The following is a 19,482-nucleotide window of genomic DNA, read 5'->3' as shown; positions in this document are numbered from 1 at the left end:
GCCCACAACTTTGCAAAGCAAAAAGGATTACAAAACTCCAGGCAGTCAACCAGGTTAGCGTAACGCATCGCTGAACAGGCATGGTGCAACCCAGCTGACAACATAAAATGGACAAGGGAACACTTACACGATCCCTTCCACTAAAAGGAGATGCAAGGTCTCTACTCCTAAGCGACGAGCATGGTAGGAGCAAATGCGTTACATTAACCAGTGCAGTAAGCCCGGGAAAGGGTGATGGGCTGCAGTCAGGTGGCCAGGAGCAGCTGTCTACATCTCTTCCCACGAATTGCAGAAGTGCAAATTATTCCAAGCCATCTGTTGCAAAAAGGGAAGTGAAACTAAGGAACATAACTGAGAGCCAGAGCTGAATAAGCTCCCATGAAAACCGACGGGGAAGGGCTTGTTCCAGCAGATACTCAAAACAAAACAAGCATTCAGCAGAGGTTGCTTTAAAGAGGCCACTCCCAAATAGCCGAAAGGAAATCTGGCACGAAAAGAGCCCGAGAGTGAGAGGTGTAAAACCGCTCTGGTTTGGCAATATTAAAGCACCTAGATAGTTTCACTTTTTAAAAGCCACTATACCAACATCTTTTCTTTTTGGGAAGTATTGTTAAAGTGTCCCCATTTTAAACTGCACTGGAACAGCAAAGCTGAAACAAGAGGCAGAGTAGATTCAGCCCCCAATCTTCATTTAAAATAGGTAACATTAGTGATGGCAGGCATGCAAACTCCACTAGTGTTTTGTCAGGATTAATTTTCAGCCTGACTCTTACTGTTTTTCTTTCACAGACGATGTATGTCTAGTGATTTAATGAATCCTTTCTCTTCCAAAATACTCTGTAGCTTCAGGAGCAGCAAAGCCACACAAGTCTCAGCTGACCACAAAACAGTTCAGGGGCCAAACAAGGGACTGTGGGAAACCCATTTCCCCACTGACACATCATCAAAGAAAACCAGTATTTTTAACTAGCTACATTAGTATCAAGGGATTAACCTCCAAGTGACATAAGGGCAGGGAAGAGAGGGAATGTTGACTAGTTACAGAATGGTATTTTCACTATTTGCTCTGGCATATAATCAAAGACAGAAGTGAAGATGAAGATTGTCCTTTAGGTGTTATAACAAGGACAAGCAAATCTGAATCAATAGCAATTAGACCCACTAACAACTTCTACTATTAAAATATTGAAAAGAATTTTTCATGCAGGTCAGTGGATCTGTTCTGCACTTGATTTCAAGTCACATACATCCCACTTAATAGATGAAAGGCTAAACATCCCATTTATTTATTATTGTTTCTGAATTAACACAGGCAAGACAAGCAAGAAATATAGAACAGAGTCACAATTGTTAGGAAGAAGCAAATCAGCTGTTCTAATGCTTTATTTACATCATTGCTACAGCATGCAAAGAAAGTATCATAGAAGGACTCCGTACAGACCAGCAGTGGTAAGCAGCAAAGCCGCAGTGTTAGGGACTATCTTAGCAGACTTAATCAGAGACATTTTTAAGCACAAGTCTAAAATTCACCTGATGCTACTGAGTTAATAAAAATATTCACACCACTGTAGCTCAACTCCCACATACCATCTTCCAAACACATAAGGTATACACATGATACTCAGGCCTGCAGCAGCAGTCTGTTCAGCTTTGCATATGGCCAAAGTACATTGACAATACACAGCTAGGATCAAACATGTAAATAAATTCATCCATTAGAAAAAAAAGCAGCAAACCATGCCAATCACAGCTTCAGCATCTTAAAACTGTATATTTGTAAACAATACAGTATGAGGATATAAAGTTTAGAGCTCTAGTTAAACAAAAAAACAAAAAACCCCACACATCTGTACCTACACCGTGCTTTTTTTTGCATACCAACAGCTGCAAGGGCGGGTCCAGAGAGGAACACTACAGTTCAAGACAAAATACAGGATTTATGAGCTATTTAGATGCCTACAGATAAGTGTCATGGAGACTTTCAGAAGCACTGCTCTACATTTTTTAGGCACCTAAATAGCTTTGTAAATCTGGCCCTGTTGGCTAGCATTGCTTTTTTTATTGCCAATACTGGAAGTATTTGCAGCTGTGGTCACGCAGTGGAGAATATTAACACCTTTTAAACCTCAACTGCAAGAGAGTATCAACTGGATTTCACCCAATACATATAGTTTAAAAGAGGGAAAAAAAACCCCACGAGACCAACACTTATTATGCAGGCTATTTGCAGTGCATGTACCTTTTGTCACTAATAGATGGCATACAAGAGGTTGTGACAAGCAAATAACAGAAGGAAGCTGCATGGAAGCAACTGGAATTTTTGGGTGTACTATCCATGTGTACTTTTCCACTGGGGATGACTCCAGCTAGTGCCACAAATTCCTCCGGAAGAAAGTCATCATGCAGACAGCAACCACAGAGCTTGTACTCACTGCTGCCGAGATCTCTTGAAGGAAGCAATGCCATCACTGCTGATGAAAGCACATCCGGAGTGTTAAAAAAATTCCCTTGCAGCTGTCCAGGATCTAGACATCATATATGTCATACCACCAAGCTGGCCCAAGTCCTGGTGGAGGGCACTCTGTTCACTGGTAACAGTTCCCCTGTGCCTGTGAATATTATCACTAGAGACAGAAGACCACCTCTTAGGACATCTGAACAGCTTTGTCCTGTGCAGTCGTATTTTAAACATTAATGTAAGGGCAACCCAGTTCTGTCACTCAAAGAACGGCAAGAGTAAGATTTCATAAGAAGAACCCCTAGAAACAAAGAAAGCAAGCAAGAGAGGAAAACTGAAATAAAGAAGCGATACATTCTGTTTTCGGTGTCCAGTACAGACAGCCCCCAGTCTAGCAAAATTCTAGCACTGAAGCAAACACAGAAAGCAAAGACAAAAGTAGTGAGTTATACCCCTCTGGCACAGCTGCCTGGAAGACAAAAGCAGAAAAGGAAGTCAAGGCAGCATCCGACTTGCATCTAGTCCTACATAGGCACCCTCCAGGCTATGGGGATGAACAACTAGGGATGAAGCTGACAGGCTCTCCAGCGTAGCCGATAGATCTACATACTGACTACTCAAAAGCCAGTACACACGTCTAAGATTAAAGGATTGCTCTACAGTCCTTCCGTGCATTAGAAACCTTATTAAAGCTAAAAAGCTCGCTCTTTACCGAGAAGGAACCCTGCAAAGCAAACAGCAGCTTCTGTGGAAACCAAAATATGAAGTCTGGATTGTCACTGCATAGCCATAGTTACAGGAATGGAGCAGGAAGCCAGCATCCAGCAGAGCAAGACCCTGGACATTATGTGACCTTCTGCCAGAGAGATGCTTAATTCTCTCGGGAACCTAGCGGAAGCTACTATATAGACGAGGAACGCCAACTTCACAAATTACAGTAGGATCCCTGAAGTCCAACAGTTGGCAAACCAAATGAAGACTTGCCATGTTTTATGTTTGCTTTTTACACCAGTAAGATCCAGTCTTTCAGGGTTCTCTTTTGTTTGCTTTTTGTGCTCTAAACTGCTGAAGCTTTTCACAAGCTACAAAATCAGAGAGATAAGGGAATGCAATGTCAGAATAAGAGAGAAAAAAGAAAGGGCAAAAATAATCCACTCTAATCCCCAGAGAACCTGATACTTTATATTTGTTCAGAGATGAGGAGGAGTCAAGAAGATAGAAGCCTAGTCACAGATCTTCAAGCAGGTCCACAATAGCCTAAATTATGAGAAGAGTCTTTTTACTTGCCTGCAGAAGATCGTAGAGGATATCCAAAAAGGAACAGTAATCCAGTGACCAAAGATATTGGGGAGCCAAAGCTGAGTACTCTTTTCCATAATGTCTTTGGAGCACCTTGTGTCATTTGTTCATCATGAGCAGGAAGAACAGCTGTGCCCATTACAAACATTCAGATTCTGATCATTCTCAAAGCTACAAGGAATTCTTGCAACCTGTGGCTGGATGGACATGGAGGTACAGATGAGAAAAGTGAAAGACTCTGGGCCAAAGTCTCTAGCTGGACTTGAAGCAGAACTCTGGCCCATACCAGACGCATTGCTAAAATCAGCACGGAACCCCGAGGCCATGAGAAGGAGAACCAAGGCTTCTGAAATAAAGGACTTATCATCCAGGATGAATAGCCTGCAGATGTAAGATGGCCCCACCTCAGGCAAGTGAGCCCAGAGCCCTGACACCAAAGAAGAAAGAAACAGCGTGACTGGCAGAGGTGAGAAAGCTGCAGAGCTAGCAGGACTGTGCTTCAGTGCAGCCTACATACCAATGGTGCAACAGCTGGTGCCAGTGGAAATGCTAGCAGAGGCAACCAGAACTCTTGGAGAATAATCAGGTCCTTCGGAGATGCAACGGAACACACAGTGCTGGGCGATCTCTTTCAAAGTCCAGAGCAGATGACCAAAGAGGCGTTTCCATGTCAGAAGGCCCATTTCTGCCAAGCAAATACGACCAGTGGATGAGCTGATGGCTCTTTTGCTTTTTACCACCTCCAGCTCCATTTGAATGACAGCCAGTTCCACAGAGCTGGCATCAACCTTGATCAAACCTCAAGGGAAACTGCCAGGATGATAAGGACAAAGACATGAAGGGAAGAGTGCTCTTGAGATATCCCAGGCATAAGTCTCCTGTTCAGGATGGCTCATAATCCACAATTCCACAGCAATCCGAAGACAGCAACAAGGCATTTCATCTTGCTGCAGACCATCCAAGAGGAACTGAGGACCAAATAATACGCTTCAGCATGAAACAGCAGCTAAAACAAAGGGGTACTGGCAGGGTAAGAGGTGTATAACGACCCCGATAGCTTACAGTGCTCAAGCATCCATGTTTGTTCATATTCTGTATGTGAACAGGCACTCAAAGAATATATTCTTTTTATGTACAACAGAAACTTATACAGGCTTAGTATAACTGCCATTGCAAGTTACATATCATGCATACAAGTACACACATAGTTTTATACTATGAGGTGTGACTGATACCATTTCACTGTAGCATAGTGTTCACAGCCATCTTAATTGAGCACAATTCAAAATATATTGTCTGACCTCATTTTAAAATCAATGCCTATTGTCTGTTTCTTCAACATTCAGTACGTAGCACACACTAATGCTAAAAATGCATATTGATATGTGTCATTTATTATAAATGTATTTATTAAAAATAAGTAACCAGCATTTTTTTTTTAAAGGTAAGAAGGTACACAAGATGCATGCGTCTCCTTCCTCCCCATGCAACTAGACGTTAAAAAATCTACGTGGGAGAAAGTCGTTATGAATGAAAGCCACAGGAAACCAGACTTCAGTTCTGAACCAATGTTATTTTTAATCAGACCTATACTGCTAGAAAACACACATGCTACTTCCTTCATAAACCTGTTTCATAATACATATTCCAATTTAACCCACTAAATCATACTCATTACTAAAAATAAACAGCATGTCTGAAACCTTAGCCCTCCAAATTCTGAAAACTCTTCATATTTGCATGAAATAAGATGGGGCTATGAGAAAAGTAGAAATAAAGACTGAAAAGGGCTTTTAACAGAAGGAAAAAAGTCAGACATTACCAGAGGAATACTTAGTAACTACACTACCGTTTACATACTTAAAAAGGAGAGATCCACACAAGTGCTCTATGCATAGATAATTCTCAATTTTGTCAGCAGCACAACACATGTTTCAAAGACTGAAGTTGCAGCTGAACTTGTTAAAGTTTAACAGCAATGGTAAGAATCTCTTGGAGGCCTTTATTAATCATAAGGGAACAAAAAGGGCATGATTCCAGCTTATAAAAAACAGCACAGAACTGCTACCTTCCTGATTTTTCTGAAAAAACCCTAATAAAACAGCAGCTGACATAGTCTACTGCTAACTTTCACATTTAAGTAAAGAAACAAGGTGTGAGGGAAAAGGACCTGTTGCCTCCACAGTTCCAAACTTTAGATCAGCTGTTAAACTATAAGCTTCATGACCAGCTCAAAGTTGTCAAAAGTGGTGATGGAATCAACATTACCAGAAATATACGACACTTATTTCTAGAAACTGATGTTCTGAAATCAACTTTTCTGGAATATCAACATCACAATGAGCAACATCTTTGTTAGCAGCAGGGGAAAACGAACTCTAGCATCACAATTCCCAGGAACTATGGGGGATATGCACTTAATGGAACATGAATGCCTTGAATGTGAAGTTAGTCAGCTTCACTCACATAGACCTATACAGTAGCAGTGTTCTGGGGAAAGTATAATGAAAGCACTGTTTTCAAAGTGGATATTGTTTAATCTGGTCTACCTGGCAGTATAAAAACGCTTTCCAAACATAAATATCCTGTAACTAAAGGAACACAAAGGATCTGGATTATCAGAACTAACAGAAGATTTAAACATATGCATGTATCTATAGAAACCACAGCTGATACAGTCAAAACACAAGCATAGATAGGATGCCAGGACCTCCCATGGTACAGAACCAGAACTAAGACTGCTCTCTCTCCCTTAATCACAGATCTAGCCGGGAAGATCAGACACGAGTTACCAGATCTTCCAGATTCCTGCTCTACAGAAGATGTCCCCAGTTTCACTATGTAAGTATACAGAGCCCCTGGTATATCAGGATCTAGGAAGTGCCACTGAACTGTCAGTAAAACAGTATCTCTAGGCTTTCAGGGAAGCCCATTAGGAAAATAAGGTCAGGTGAAAAACTGAAATCCCCATAATTCAGAAAGTTACTATCCAAGCATGTATGACAATGGCAAAATCCAGAGCCCCACCATGAACAAGTGAACCCTCCAAACAAACTCTTCAGGAGAATTTTAGCTCCCAGCAAACACATTTTTAGGAGCAAATTTCTGTTATAGATTAAACACAGTTGCCTTTCAAGCAGTATTTAATTAGTCAAGGCACAACATTTTACAGCTATTGTTTTTAAATCCCCTCACAGACTGATTCCTCCCTCATACCCTGCTCTGGACCTGTATCTTCTCCCTTCTCTTAGGCAGATGAACAAACATTTCTTTAATGAATAAGAAGTGTCCCTCAGCAATACTTTCCTAAATGAGCACAGCAACACTGCCCCAAAGAGTCACTAAATCTGTGAAAGCTTGCTCTTAAAAGATTGCCTTGTACTCAATGCACCATGCCTTATATGCACAAAAACTTCACAATTTTACTGTAGCAATGCATTTAAAAAACAAGTTGTTAAAACAGTACAGACATAATACAGATGTAATCTTATGTATCCATACCATAATGGCTTATTTCTGTCTACTAAACTACAGTGACAGAAAAAGCCCAATGTTAAAAATAATAATAGTAATGGCAATAATAGATCCAAAATATGCATCTGCTTTAAGGAAACAAGAAGTGATCTGAAGAACAAGGACCATTTGAGTTAAGTCCTCCACTATCTATTCAATGCCCTGACTAACCTTAATGAGAAGAAAAAAGGTTGGGGAGACAGGAGGGGAGGATGCAAAGGTGAATTAACATGCACTAACAAACAAAAAAAATACTGTTAGGGTGGACAGTCTAATACTTACTGTTATACTAGTTTGTCATATTCTTTAAAAAAATAAAAGAGAAAGGAAAACCCAAAAACATTGTCAGCCAAAGTTGAAATAACACTCTAAACAAGACCACTGTTAATCACGATTTTTTTTAATGTTCTTGAACAGCTGGTTTTGCCACAGCTAACATAGCATGTGGCCACGATACACTGAACTGTGCTCCCAAAAGATACTAGTATGATGCAATATACATGAGGTAGCTTGTGAAATACAAAAATGCAATGTTGAAACTTACAGTATTTAACAAAATCCTTCTGAAAATCTTTCCTAGAATTGACAAAGGCTCTTCCTCTCTCAGTTCCAACTACAAACACATCTGTTTCATATACAGCAATACAGGCAACTTCTGCCTTGGACTTGGCAAGTTCTTTACACTACAAAGAGAAAAACAAAAAAGCTTTCATTACCATAGTTAAGAGTACAGTTAATGGAAATGTATGCAGAATCAAGTAAAACAGTTTATTACTTCTGCAGCCACCATCCACCCCTCAGAAGGTGCTGCAAGTAACACATCACCACCCATTAGGTAAAGGATAATTTATACCTCTGGAGTGCTTTTCATCAAGAATCTTACAGCATTTCAGAAGCATTCATAAAATTAATGCCTCGTCTAGACCGAGCAATTGTACTGGTTTTAATTAAAATGATTTATTAAGTCAGTCCATTAGAAATTATCACTTCCCCTTTGCACAGTCATATTGCGTGCTTTATACCAATTTCAGCTTTCAACAGAGCACATATGAGTTTTGTTCGTTCACAGCACACCGTGCTAACACAAGTTGTGTTCTGCTCGGAAAGGTGTGGTTGCAAGCAGGAAGGCTGCCTGCAGTCTGCCTTACTCTGCCTGCTGCGTTCTGGCTCAACTGAAGTCTCTAGAGAAAGGGAAAGATTGCACCTTCCCCATAAATAACGAGGTGTGTTCTGCTGGGAGAAACTTCCAGCAGGCAAGTGAGGCAGGAAGCCTGCAGCGCAAGGGTCAGACAGGAAGATCCTGAGAAAATCAGTGAGATCATCATGAAGTGACCACAGAAAGTCCACTTCTGCTAGGAACTCAATGATCAGAGTTTGCTGCAACCTAGAATGACACCAACAGTTGCTGCACCGAGAGAAAAGCCTGACACACAAGGGCTGTAGAAACAGAACATACCCATTGGGAAAAAGAGTTTGAAGCCAGTTTTCTTATTTATAACCATACCATTCCAAGTTTCATGCTAAAAAGAAAAGCTTGTTCTTGTTTGTTTTCTGAAATTGTTGTATTAAACAATAAAGTCTTTGACAGCGTCTCAACTTTAAGGAAACAGTGCAGGCATTTCCCCCTCAAAGTTCTGACCAACCTGAAGTCCCACCACACAGTGGGACTAAATTTCCACAAAACAGGGGATATGCCAACTTAAATACAAGCATTTTTTTGAACAAACTTTATGGAAGTGTTATAGCATCTGAGGACAAGGCACAAACCTCCAGACTGATTATCCATTCTATTTTACAGATGACAAAAAGTGCAAGGTCACACCAGAATACATTCTTGCCTTTTAACTATCCTCTGATCAATCAAGAAGTATTTCTAGTTTGTTTCTCATTATGCTGTGATTGTTTTAACAATTCTTGTGTCAAATAAACAAGGCAGCTGTTAAGATCACTCTTAGCATGGATTTCCACAAGCAGAGAATCAATAACAGGCAATTATGTAGCACACCCTAAGGTACAGGTATAACATCACACTTTTTCCCCCACCCCAGCAGGAGACAAGACACTGGTGTAATCTCGCATGTGCCAAGACAGGGGTGTGACACAGCTGCTTAGCTGTCTCTACTAACCATTGACTCAAGTGCCGACATGAGAAACGTAACCACCATTCTGCTTTCAGAGGAGTCCTCATCGTGGATGGACATCGCCGGTGCGGTAGCTTGGGCCATTTTCCCCCTATAAAATGAAATATAAAACCTATTCAGATATACACAACAGTGCAAGAAAACTAAATCCTCTTACGCAAATAAACAAGGGGGATAAAAAAGCCCTTTAAAAATCCAGAATGCCCCCGCATGAGCAAACATACAGAGAAAGTAACAGAAAGAAGGGCTCACTTTTCCATTCTTTCATACTTCCTGCCGTTTCAGGCAAAGCCAGAAGTAGGTGTTCAAAAGTTATAACATTATATCATGATGAGACCGCAAACCCTTTGTGCCTAGAAAGATGCATATTAATCGATTGGGTGATTTTACATTGATTTTTCTTTCTAAGCATGCTTGCAACTCCAACAGTCTAGATAAGCAGTGCAAAAAAATTCTTTTAAAAAACAGGTCAATGGTATAGTAATGGTATAGTATTGCAAAAGGAATAACAAAAAAAAAATGCAGTTATGACATAGGTATTAGAACAACCTTCCCTATAATTTATACCATACATTTATCACAGTGTGGCAAAAACTATGGCATCAGAGACTACAGTATCAGCAACCAGAATGTGACATTTTTATCTGCACGGTATTCAGTTGTGGGATTAGTTTCAAAGCTAAGTAGTCCCAATTAAAGTGCTAAAATTAAAAACTGAGTTTTGGAAGTGATACAAAAAAAAAAAAGAGAGATTTAAACCTATTTTCTGTGTGTCATTCAGGAGACTTTCGGCTTACTTAAGACACAAGTAATAATCAGGACTTGTTTATGCTTTTGCTGGCAGAATTATCTATAGAAAAGAATGAATATCATGAGAATGAAGTCTGAACAGCTGCTAAGAGCACATTTTTCTTTTGGAGTGTTGCAACTTGTTATGTTTACATGTATTTAATGCAATATCCTAATATGCCTGGAGGATGAAAGAACTGGTAGAGATTTAGCTGTTACAACTCCATGTGCAAGTCTTAAGAAAATCCCCTCAAAATTCGAGATAGCTCAGATAAATAAGACACTTCCCAACACGTCTCAAACACTTTGCTGCTCCTGCAGCGTTCGGACCCACAGCATGGCTCAAGATTTTAAAGGTGTATCCTGTGAAACATGCAGACAAGTCAGGGCAGCACAAACAACCACTGCATGTGATAATACATGCATAGTTTGGAGAAAAATGGTACTTCGTTGTTTGAAAGGATTTAGAGCACTTCAGATTACATTAGGAAAAAAATACTAGCACTCATGAAGGAGCTGAAGAGCCTCATTTCAAATGGATTAAGCCATGCAGCGTTTTTCCTTCAACATTGACCCTGCAAGCTGACAACAACAAACACCCAGAAGCCTTCCAACTTGCTAGACACAAGTCAGCAAGGTTTAAACAGCTTTAAAAGTACGTTATGGATAAATTGGCAGTGACACAATCAGCAGCCATCTGAAGATGTAGGCAATAAAAGGTTTAAATAATAAGTAGTAGAGTAGATGCACAAGTCCTCCTTCGGGTCTGAAAGAGAAGCTATCCTCCAAGACTGAGTATAAAGGGAAGAACAGATGTTGAACAAAGTTGATCACTTTGATGACCTGCGATAAGGTCCCCCTCTCCCCCTTTCCTCCTGTGCCTCTACTCACCATCTGATGCCGTCCTTCTGATCACTTTAATACCTCCTAAGCTAGCGGGGCCTGGAAAATATGCAACCGGCCCATTTCAAAGAGACCTTGCTCCCATTCCTGGAAGGTTGTTTCTGCTCGGCAGAAACACAGTTAATCGAGTCAGGCAGCTTATCCAGGGAACAGGGGAGGAGAAGGGCTCTGCAGGACCAGGCCCTGACCTCATTCACTGCACACAACTGTCCTGGCACATCCTAAGCAGCCCTGCTGTCAACTGCAAGGCCACAACCTCAGCATCTGGGACTTTCATGTGGGTCAGAAGTTGAGTATAGGACTAATTTTCTAATACAAGTGGGAAGGCTCTTTCCAAAAATTATGAAGTCTAGCGTGCTGTATGTTTAAGATAGTCATTCTTGTTTAACCAGATTGCACAGCGACAGATGAATACTGGATCTAGAGACATCCTGTTGCACTGTGGCAGCATAAGAATATTTATTCCTACTCACTCAACAGCAAGTCACATGTGAAAGATTTTTCAAATTTCACCAGTTTCTCCCTTTCAAACATAAGTTTTTCTCCATTATCCCCATCTATACCATTGGGACACTATTTTTAGAAAGAGTAGGATACAGTTCAGTAGATCTAATGAACCTGGCTGTGTTTCCAAGATTAGGCCCTTAAATGTATGTGACAACATGATTGCCCAATGCAAATCCCCAGTGCAAAGCCATCAAAAACCATAATACCTTATCCATTATCAAAGTACTACACAAAGAGCAACTTAAATTCCTTCTTTGAACAATTATAAGCTGGCAGCTGCTTATGATGCACCCATTAGCCTTAATCACGTATTGCCAAAAAAGAACTTCCAGATCAGTTAATATTCATTATAAATATCCATAAATCCTTTGGTGTAACTGTGCCAAGATCGCCCTTTGCCCAAGTAAGGGCTTGTCACAAAGAATAAACCATTACAAAAAACACCGGTAGATGACCAAGGATGTAGCACCTGGAGCCATCCCTGCCTGATAAGGTGGTCACCATGCCACGGAGTTCATAAATCTGTGGTTTTCCTTTTACAAGGGGTAAAACAATAACAAAAACAGTAGCTTTCAGGATGTTAAATCAAACCAAGATGTATCTCATTCCACATGCTGCTTGCTTGCTTCTGCTTTGGGAGCCAAGAAATAAAAATATTTGAGGCAAGCAAAAACTAAACCACAAGACAGAGTTACTTTCCATCTTCCTTATGCTCATACAAGAGCACACACACACCAATCTCGATAATCCCACCAGTAACAGATACCCTCTCTAACAGTCGCTCAGCAGACACACAGGGAAGCAAAAGAAAGATATCAGCTTCATGAAGAAAAGTTATTTAAGCATACAGAAAATACGCATGGAAAAATTAGGGGGGAAAAAAAAGGAATATGCTCTTCTTAGAAAAAAATTTTAATACACAACAGCAAAGTATTTTTACCCTTCACCAGATATAATGCAAATGAGTATTCCCAAAATGACAAACTGTCTCTCCGCTGTCTGCTACTCTCTAGAAAACTAGCTGTTTAATCACAAAGCACATTTCCCTCTACTAACCCATCGCCTCCCATTAGAAACACTAAAACAAACCCTGCCACACTCGTAGAAAGGACGCAGTTCCCGAGAACGCCAAGATACATCTGGATGCGAGTCTGTCTGAGCTCATCCTTACATGCCACTGAAAGATTTGCTGCTCCCTGGGAGATAGAAATGCAGTCACTGCTAGACCACCATGGACCAATTTTGCTCCTGGAAGGGAAGTATGCACTTCATTACAAAACTGCAACAAGAAGCAATATAACAAAATACATCATTAAAAATATAACTGGAAGCCAGACTGGGTCTTGGCTTCTTGGCACAGATTTCATCGCTCAACTTCTTCACTTTCTGGGTCTAAACATACTTTCAGTGTATTTACTCTGGCCAAATATTGCCCCTCTGATGAAGGACTGAGGTTGGTTCTTTCCCATAACAGCACAGATTAATACTCACAAGCTAACTGTTCAGTGCAAATGAATCTTGTTAACAGACTGAGCTCCGAATTTGTATTTTTTTTCTTCAGTATAGATCAGTGATACTATGTTTCAGTAAGAGTTAAATCTGACATTTCTTAGCTAACCTAGCACAGAAGCTTTGCTGGCGTGTGAGCCTACCACCATTGTTTTCTCCGGTTTCACCTAACACATTCACTCCAGCTGCAGGAAAACCAGGGTTAGAAATTTCTCACCTTCACCCCCCAAGAGTTTGTTCATAGCTGACCCATGCAGTCTAGATAAAATGATTTCTTTTTGCTTGTCATGACATTTCATGAATCATCTTAAAATTACACAAATCTCATATGCAGTTTTCAGTTCATTCCTAGCACTAGTGAGCTCATGCGCAGCACAAATGCGGCAAACTTGATGACAGCAGTGCTTAGACTGACGACACCACTTCCAAATACACACAACTTTTTTGAAAGAAAAATATTCTCACTAGCCATAACCCAAGAGAAATAAAAGCAAAGTATCTGGGAATTCCTTCACAAAAACACTGCCAATTCTTCACTACCTGCATTCAGCTCATCCGGATTATGAATCAACTTGGATAAGCAACATCCAAGTTGCCTCTGTGGAGAGCTAGCCTGGCCTGCAATATAAATCCCACTGGACCACACCAAACAAAAGCAGCTACAGATGTTCCAGAGGCAGCTCATAGCCAAAGCAAAGAAGCAGAAGTAGGTCTGCCAAGGTATAGCTTTACCTACAACCTACACCAATAACAAGAGGGAGAATCAGGAACAGCAAGGAGAGGCAATGTGCAGATACGAGGCCGCACGTAGTCAGCTCAGATCCATCAGGGTTTATCTCCTCTGGTTTAACGTCAACAATTCCAGACATGAGCTGGCTCATTTGGCAGTACCTGGGTGTCTCTGCAGCACGTACCTCAAGAACCTGGGCCCATCAGCTGAAGAGCAGTGTCACGTAAATGCACGGGGCCAGCTCCTAGCTAGTACTGCACCCAGGCTAGTAACCCCTGCTGCAAAACCACACTCCCAGGGAGAGCAGAGCAGCCCTGAAGAAGGGCTAGCGTGCTGGGGAGGCTCCACACATACTCCCTGAGGCATCTACATTAGCTTTTTTTTCCCCCCAGCCTCTGTTATCAGGAACAACAGAGTGGCTGATTCAGAAGTCTGCAGACCACAATTAAAGCCAACCTTCTTGCTCCTTTCCTAAAAATTACGCATCTCTCTAATCTTAAGCTGTGTTGCTTTTGATACTGCGATACCAGGAACGCAGACACACAGCACCAGTATTCACCAATTTGATCCAAGTAGCAGGTTTCTTGGTAAGCACGCTCTTACTGCTCATATATGACACCATTACAAGCTCAGCAACAGTGACCCATTAAACGCAGCAGCTGGGACATTTGCTGTCGCCATTTCAATCCAACTCCCACTGCAGGGATTTAACCCGCAGCAGCAGAACCAGCGAGACGCGGCACTGCGTGAAGGTGGCTTACCCAAACAAATCAGGCCAGCAGCGCTCCTTACAATACCCTGTCCTGATGAAATTCATGAAACAATTCACAGAATCGTGCCAGCCACAGAAATACGATCTTTCTGTAAACCAATACGCTGCCCTAAATCCCTGCTGTAGTGTTCACAGATTGAAACTTTCATTCTTTTTCTCCTAGGGCAGTCAAGCAGAAGGTTAGTAACCAAAGGCAATTAGGAAAGAACAAGGGCCCCTAACGTCCCAAGATCCTAGGGGAGACACCTGGTGCTCGGCACACCCAGTAACGCGAAATAGCAGAAAATTACACTAAAACAGCAGCGCTTTGCTGGGGGAAGGGGTTGACATGGTTCATTACATAGCTCCAAGACTCACATAAAAAGAAAAAAAAGAATTAGTTCCCATTCTGCTAGGTACTCTTAGGACACTCAGTAACATGCAGTGACTTTTTAAGCCAGCTTAGATGATTCCTATCTTTGCTACCCTTAAGAAGCATTAAAAGAATAAAATGCATCTCCAACAGCAGTTACTTTAAATGCACCTCCGATTTCTCTCATTCATAAGCCTGCATAACCATGTTTGCAAAGAGATACTTACATTTGATTTTCACTATTTCTAGCTGTTCTGATACAAACTTCATAATCACAAGATTTCAGATAAAATTAAAATTCAGCATCTAACTGATACCTCGCTAGGCAATTAAGTAAAAATGGATGCATCACCTAATTTGGAGTAACTAAGACGTTAGCTGTTAAGATAGAACTTCATTTCTGTATTAACGCCAGACAGACTCAGAGAACAAATCCACTTTAAGCATGCAGACTGTCCTACAGCAGCACCCACATATTCATGAATTATAGTTAAACCATGTAAACAAAATGAAATATTAATCACAGCAGTCTCGAGCATCTGATAATTTCTGTCTTTACCAGTGTAATTATATTTACTTAGCCAACATGATGATCATGTTAAATAATTATTAGTTTAGTTCTTTGTGTCCATCAGCACTAACACATAATATTTGAGAAGTGAATTAGTCTAAACTTTACTGCTATTTATCTAATTATAACAAAATTGTCTCTGGCACCTTTTGCAGTGTGAGAAATTTTTGTCCTCACCGGTGCAAGCCAGTCCTTCGGATTTCTGTGTCATACTGCAACGTTCACAGGAACAAAGGCTCCATCAGTCTAAGGGAAACTGGAAATCCCTTTAATTCCTCTGGGGTTCTCACAAAGAGCAAATCAACACTAAACAGCCAGTCGTGTTTTAATGCCTCGCATTTAAAAAAATATATATATATCTTCCAAGGAGTTTTTAAGCCAACATCTGAACAGCACACCTTTGCACAAAAACTTGGTTTAGTTCAGCTCAAGTGCCCATAGCATGCTGTGCTGTCTATCACTGCACATACTAGTGCACTCTGGGAAAATCCGTGAAAACAGTATTCCTATCACTTCAGCAGCAACCAGTCCCCTCGATTTGGTCATTTAATTCCTTCTGCATCTCTCTCCTCTTTTCCTATTATCGTGCATTTAACCAAATGAACCAGAACACTGATTCCCATGGCATCAATTACACATGTTCTTCCTTGAATCGCAGCATCTACCTTGGTCCTATTAGAAATTTCTCTTTCACCTTGCTAATAGGATCTAAGACACACACACACACACAACGGCAATTTCATAAGCAACAGTTGGAGAATTTGTCAATAATTTTTTGTCAGAAAAATACAAATTCACACCCTTTTCAGAAGGGCACAAGTTGCAACCAAACTTCTCCAAAAAGGTTCTTATGTCCAAACAAGAGGACAAGGAGTGGCCGACAGCCTATCACCAGGCAATACACTCAGGTGATGAGAGGTCCTGGACCAAGCCACTGAGCTGAGTGAAGCACAGAAAAGACGTAATGTCTGATTTTCCAAGCTGTAGAAGCACCAGGACTGCCACGTTGGCTAGTCTGAAGCACTACACTATGTTTTTGTTTTTTTTTTTTAATCTTTAAAAGACCTTGATTTTGAACTGATGCACAACAGGAGAGGTTTGTTGTTTCTCTCCTTTTTTTTTTTCTTTTTTTTTGGGGGGGGGAGTGTTTGCAATTGCATAGGTAAATAAAACATTGTTGCTAAATTCCAGAAATTCTCTATACTGCAACATTTTGCTACTCTTCAACAAATGGCTCAAGCAGTTTAGTAAGAGATAAGCTTTTTCAAGATTTGTATACAATATTCTCAAAGCAGTAGAATTTTAATACACAGCAAATACTAGAAATATCTTTCCCCACCCCTGTTAAATTGCTTGCCTCTATGGAAATCTCAAACTCCCAAAACAAGTGTTCTATCTTTAGCAATAGATTTAACCATCACATTTACGGGGATAAACTTTTCTGCCGTCAAATTCACTTAACAGATTCACAAGCTCTCTTTTTCTGTATATTTTATGGAGCTCTATTATTTTAATTGCATAGTGAAGTTTAGACAAGCAGAAACAAAAATTACGCACATTTAAAAAAAACATAGCCTAAAGTTCCTCCTTCTTATGAGATATTAACCCAAAGATTTATCCACACTGACAACGATGCGGTTGCAAGATTAGCTTATGAAGGGGAGGTTGCATTCATTAAACAATCACCGTGCAGGTGTTTCATGCGACTTCCGCACCAAACCTTTGATAGAAGTCTGCAAATAAAGAACTGGAACACAAAAGGTCATACCCAAAACATGATGACGTTTAAGAACATTGTGACAAGTCCCAGAGAGGTAGCTAACGTAACATATCCAGACAGGGGTACGACTGGCATATTGACCTCCCTCAGACATCAGGTTGAGAGACTTCAGTACCAGCTCTTCACTGCTGGCTGTGGAAGACCTTGCTGCTGGCTACTTCGCTGCACAGAGAGAGTCTTTGCAGGATTTCTGCCTCAAACACCCCAGTTCCCAGAAGTGAACTCTCAAGTCTCCTAGCAGAGCTCTCCTCTCCTCATATTTTCCCCCCGGGATCTGCTCTCCTTGACAATTTGCTTGCACGTAGATTTGCCACCTGCAAGGTGAAACCTAAGTGCTAGACTGAATTCACAGCTAAGCTGCCTCGTATATAGAAAGTTAAAAGCTAAACAGCTCTAGATTTTAAGGTGAAGAAAGATAAAACCCTCTAGGTACTATCTGTAATAGCATGTACTCCATACCGTATATGACCGTACTTCTTCTGTCGACATAGCCTAAATAGTTCAGACTTTCCCAGGGGAGGGGGCTCAGTTTTCATCCCTGTACTCACATGCACAAATACACTTTTTTTCTCCCCTAAGTGACATCATTTGAACCGCTACCATCAGAAACTAGAGGACAGAACGATATTAAAATAAACAGGCCAGCACACTCCACACGTCCAACCCCAGCTGCAACTGGCATTAACACTAAGAGCATCTGGTGATTTCATACTTTAAGCGCTTGTCCAAAGGAACAACTTGAATTTTGAGTGTTTTTTAAGTGGGAAAGCCAGGCACCAACAGGTCCTCAGGAAGCGGGAGGAGGGCGGCCAGCTCTGGGCAAGCGAGGAGAAGTCTGCGCCCCGCTCAGCGAGGCCTGCGCCCCCACAGCCCCCCGCCCCCCCGAGCCGGGCACCCCGGGGTTCCTGCCGCCCCGCCCCCCGCCTGCTTTGCATACTCCGCCCCGCCCCTTCCCGCCCGCACCCAATCGCCGCCGCCACGCGCCGGGATTCCGCACGTGCGCGCCCCCCTCCAGCCAATGGGAGGCGGCAGCACCCTGGCAGCGCCCCGTCCTCCCAACGGCCGGGGACCCCGGGGGAGGGGGCGGGGAGGAGGGGTCCGGGACCCGCGGGGGGCGGGGCGCGCCCCGGGGGAGCCCCAGAGCTCCGCCCCCGCGCGCGGAGCTGAGGGACGGGGGTGCCGCCCCCCCCCGCACCGCACCGCACACAAAGTGGCGGGGAAGGGCCGCGGAGGCAGCACCACCCGCCCCGGGCCGCGAGGGGCGGCGGAGGAGGAGGGAGCGCCCGGCGCTGCGAGCCCCCGCCGCGCGCGGTGCCCGGGGCAGATGTCCGCCCCCACCCCGCCCCTCGCGGACCCCTCTCCGCGCTCCCGGGAGCGACTAACGGCCGCGGAGGGGGGAGCCGCGCCCGGACAGCAGCCCCCCGCCCCCGCCCCGGCGTGCGCGGGGCTCGGCCCAGCCCGCGCTCCACTCACTCGCTGCCGGGAGCGGACAGCCCGCGTCCTGCTGGCTCGAGGCGAGAAGGCGCCGCCGCCGGGCGCAGAGGGAGGCCGGGCGCAGCGGAGCCGCTCTGCGAAGGCGCTTTCCCCTCGCGCCCCGCGGCCTCTCAGCGGCTCATCGGGCGCCAGGCGAGGCGAGGCGCTGGGATCGGCCCGGCCCGCACGCGGCCCCTTTCTCCCCCTCACCGCCTCTCAACCCGAACCCAGCACCGCTCCGGGGGAGGGAAGGGGGGAGGTTTTTTGTTCGAGGAGCCCCAACTGCGCACGCGCCCCCCTCGCGGTGCCTGCCGGGAGCCGTAGTCCGGCGGGGGCTGCCGCGCCGCGCTGCGGCGGGGCGGCGGGCGGGGCGGCGGACTACAGCTCCCGTGGTGCCCTGCGCGGGCAGGGAGGCGGGGGCGGCCCGAGGCGTGCGCCGCGCAGGGGAGCGCGGCGAGAGCGGCGCTGGCCTCTCGGGCGGGCGCAGGCGAGGGGGCCTGGGCGGAAGATGGCCGTGTGCGGGGGGGCCGCCGCGGGCCTTGGCGGCCTGGCCGCTGTCTTCCGCCGCCGCCCCCGGCCGCTGCGTCCCCCGGGCGGGGAGGGAGGGAGGAAGGGGCCTGGCGCCTGGCGCCGCTGGGCCTCGGCGGAGGCCATTTCCCTCCCTCCTTGCCTCCGGCCTGGCCCG

General features: G+C 43.6%; 1 protein-coding gene and 1 long non-coding RNA gene across 7 annotated transcripts in view; both read right to left on the bottom strand.

Annotated features, from left to right (window-relative positions):
- The window catches only part of GTF2I (general transcription factor IIi), a 79,329-nt gene extending 60,229 nt beyond the window's left edge, over positions 1-19,100 (bottom strand). For 3 of the 6 annotated variants that reach the window (XM_064523445.1, XM_026107174.2, XM_064523446.1), the window contains exons 1-2: positions 9,397-9,502; positions 7,815-7,953 (exon numbers count right to left, since the gene is read on the bottom strand). In XM_064523445.1, coding sequence (XP_064379515.1) covers positions 7,815-7,953; positions 9,397-9,495 — 238 coding nt within the window. In that variant the 5' untranslated portion in view covers positions 9,496-9,502. Of the gene's footprint in view, positions 1-7,814; positions 7,954-9,396; positions 9,503-12,781; positions 12,825-18,797 lie in introns of those variants that run through there. The other 3 variants (XM_026107171.2, XM_064523447.1, XM_064523444.1) reach the window with 3 other exon arrangements.
- Positions 1,366-5,086, bottom strand: LOC112987326 (uncharacterized). The gene is made up of 2 exons (XR_003260245.2): positions 4,275-5,086; positions 1,366-3,954 (listed from the first exon to the last, which is right to left on the bottom strand). It is a non-coding gene; the product is annotated as an uncharacterized LOC112987326 (long non-coding RNA).
- Positions 19,101-19,482: the final 382 nt, after the last annotated feature.

The sequence above is a fragment of the Dromaius novaehollandiae genome, chromosome 19 (genome assembly GCF_036370855.1).
Source record: "Dromaius novaehollandiae isolate bDroNov1 chromosome 19, bDroNov1.hap1, whole genome shotgun sequence".
In the NCBI taxonomy this organism is placed as follows: domain Eukaryota; kingdom Metazoa; phylum Chordata; class Aves; order Casuariiformes; family Dromaiidae; genus Dromaius; species Dromaius novaehollandiae.
Note: the sequence above shows the minus strand (reverse complement) of the source record. Positions and strands in the feature narration are given on the sequence as shown.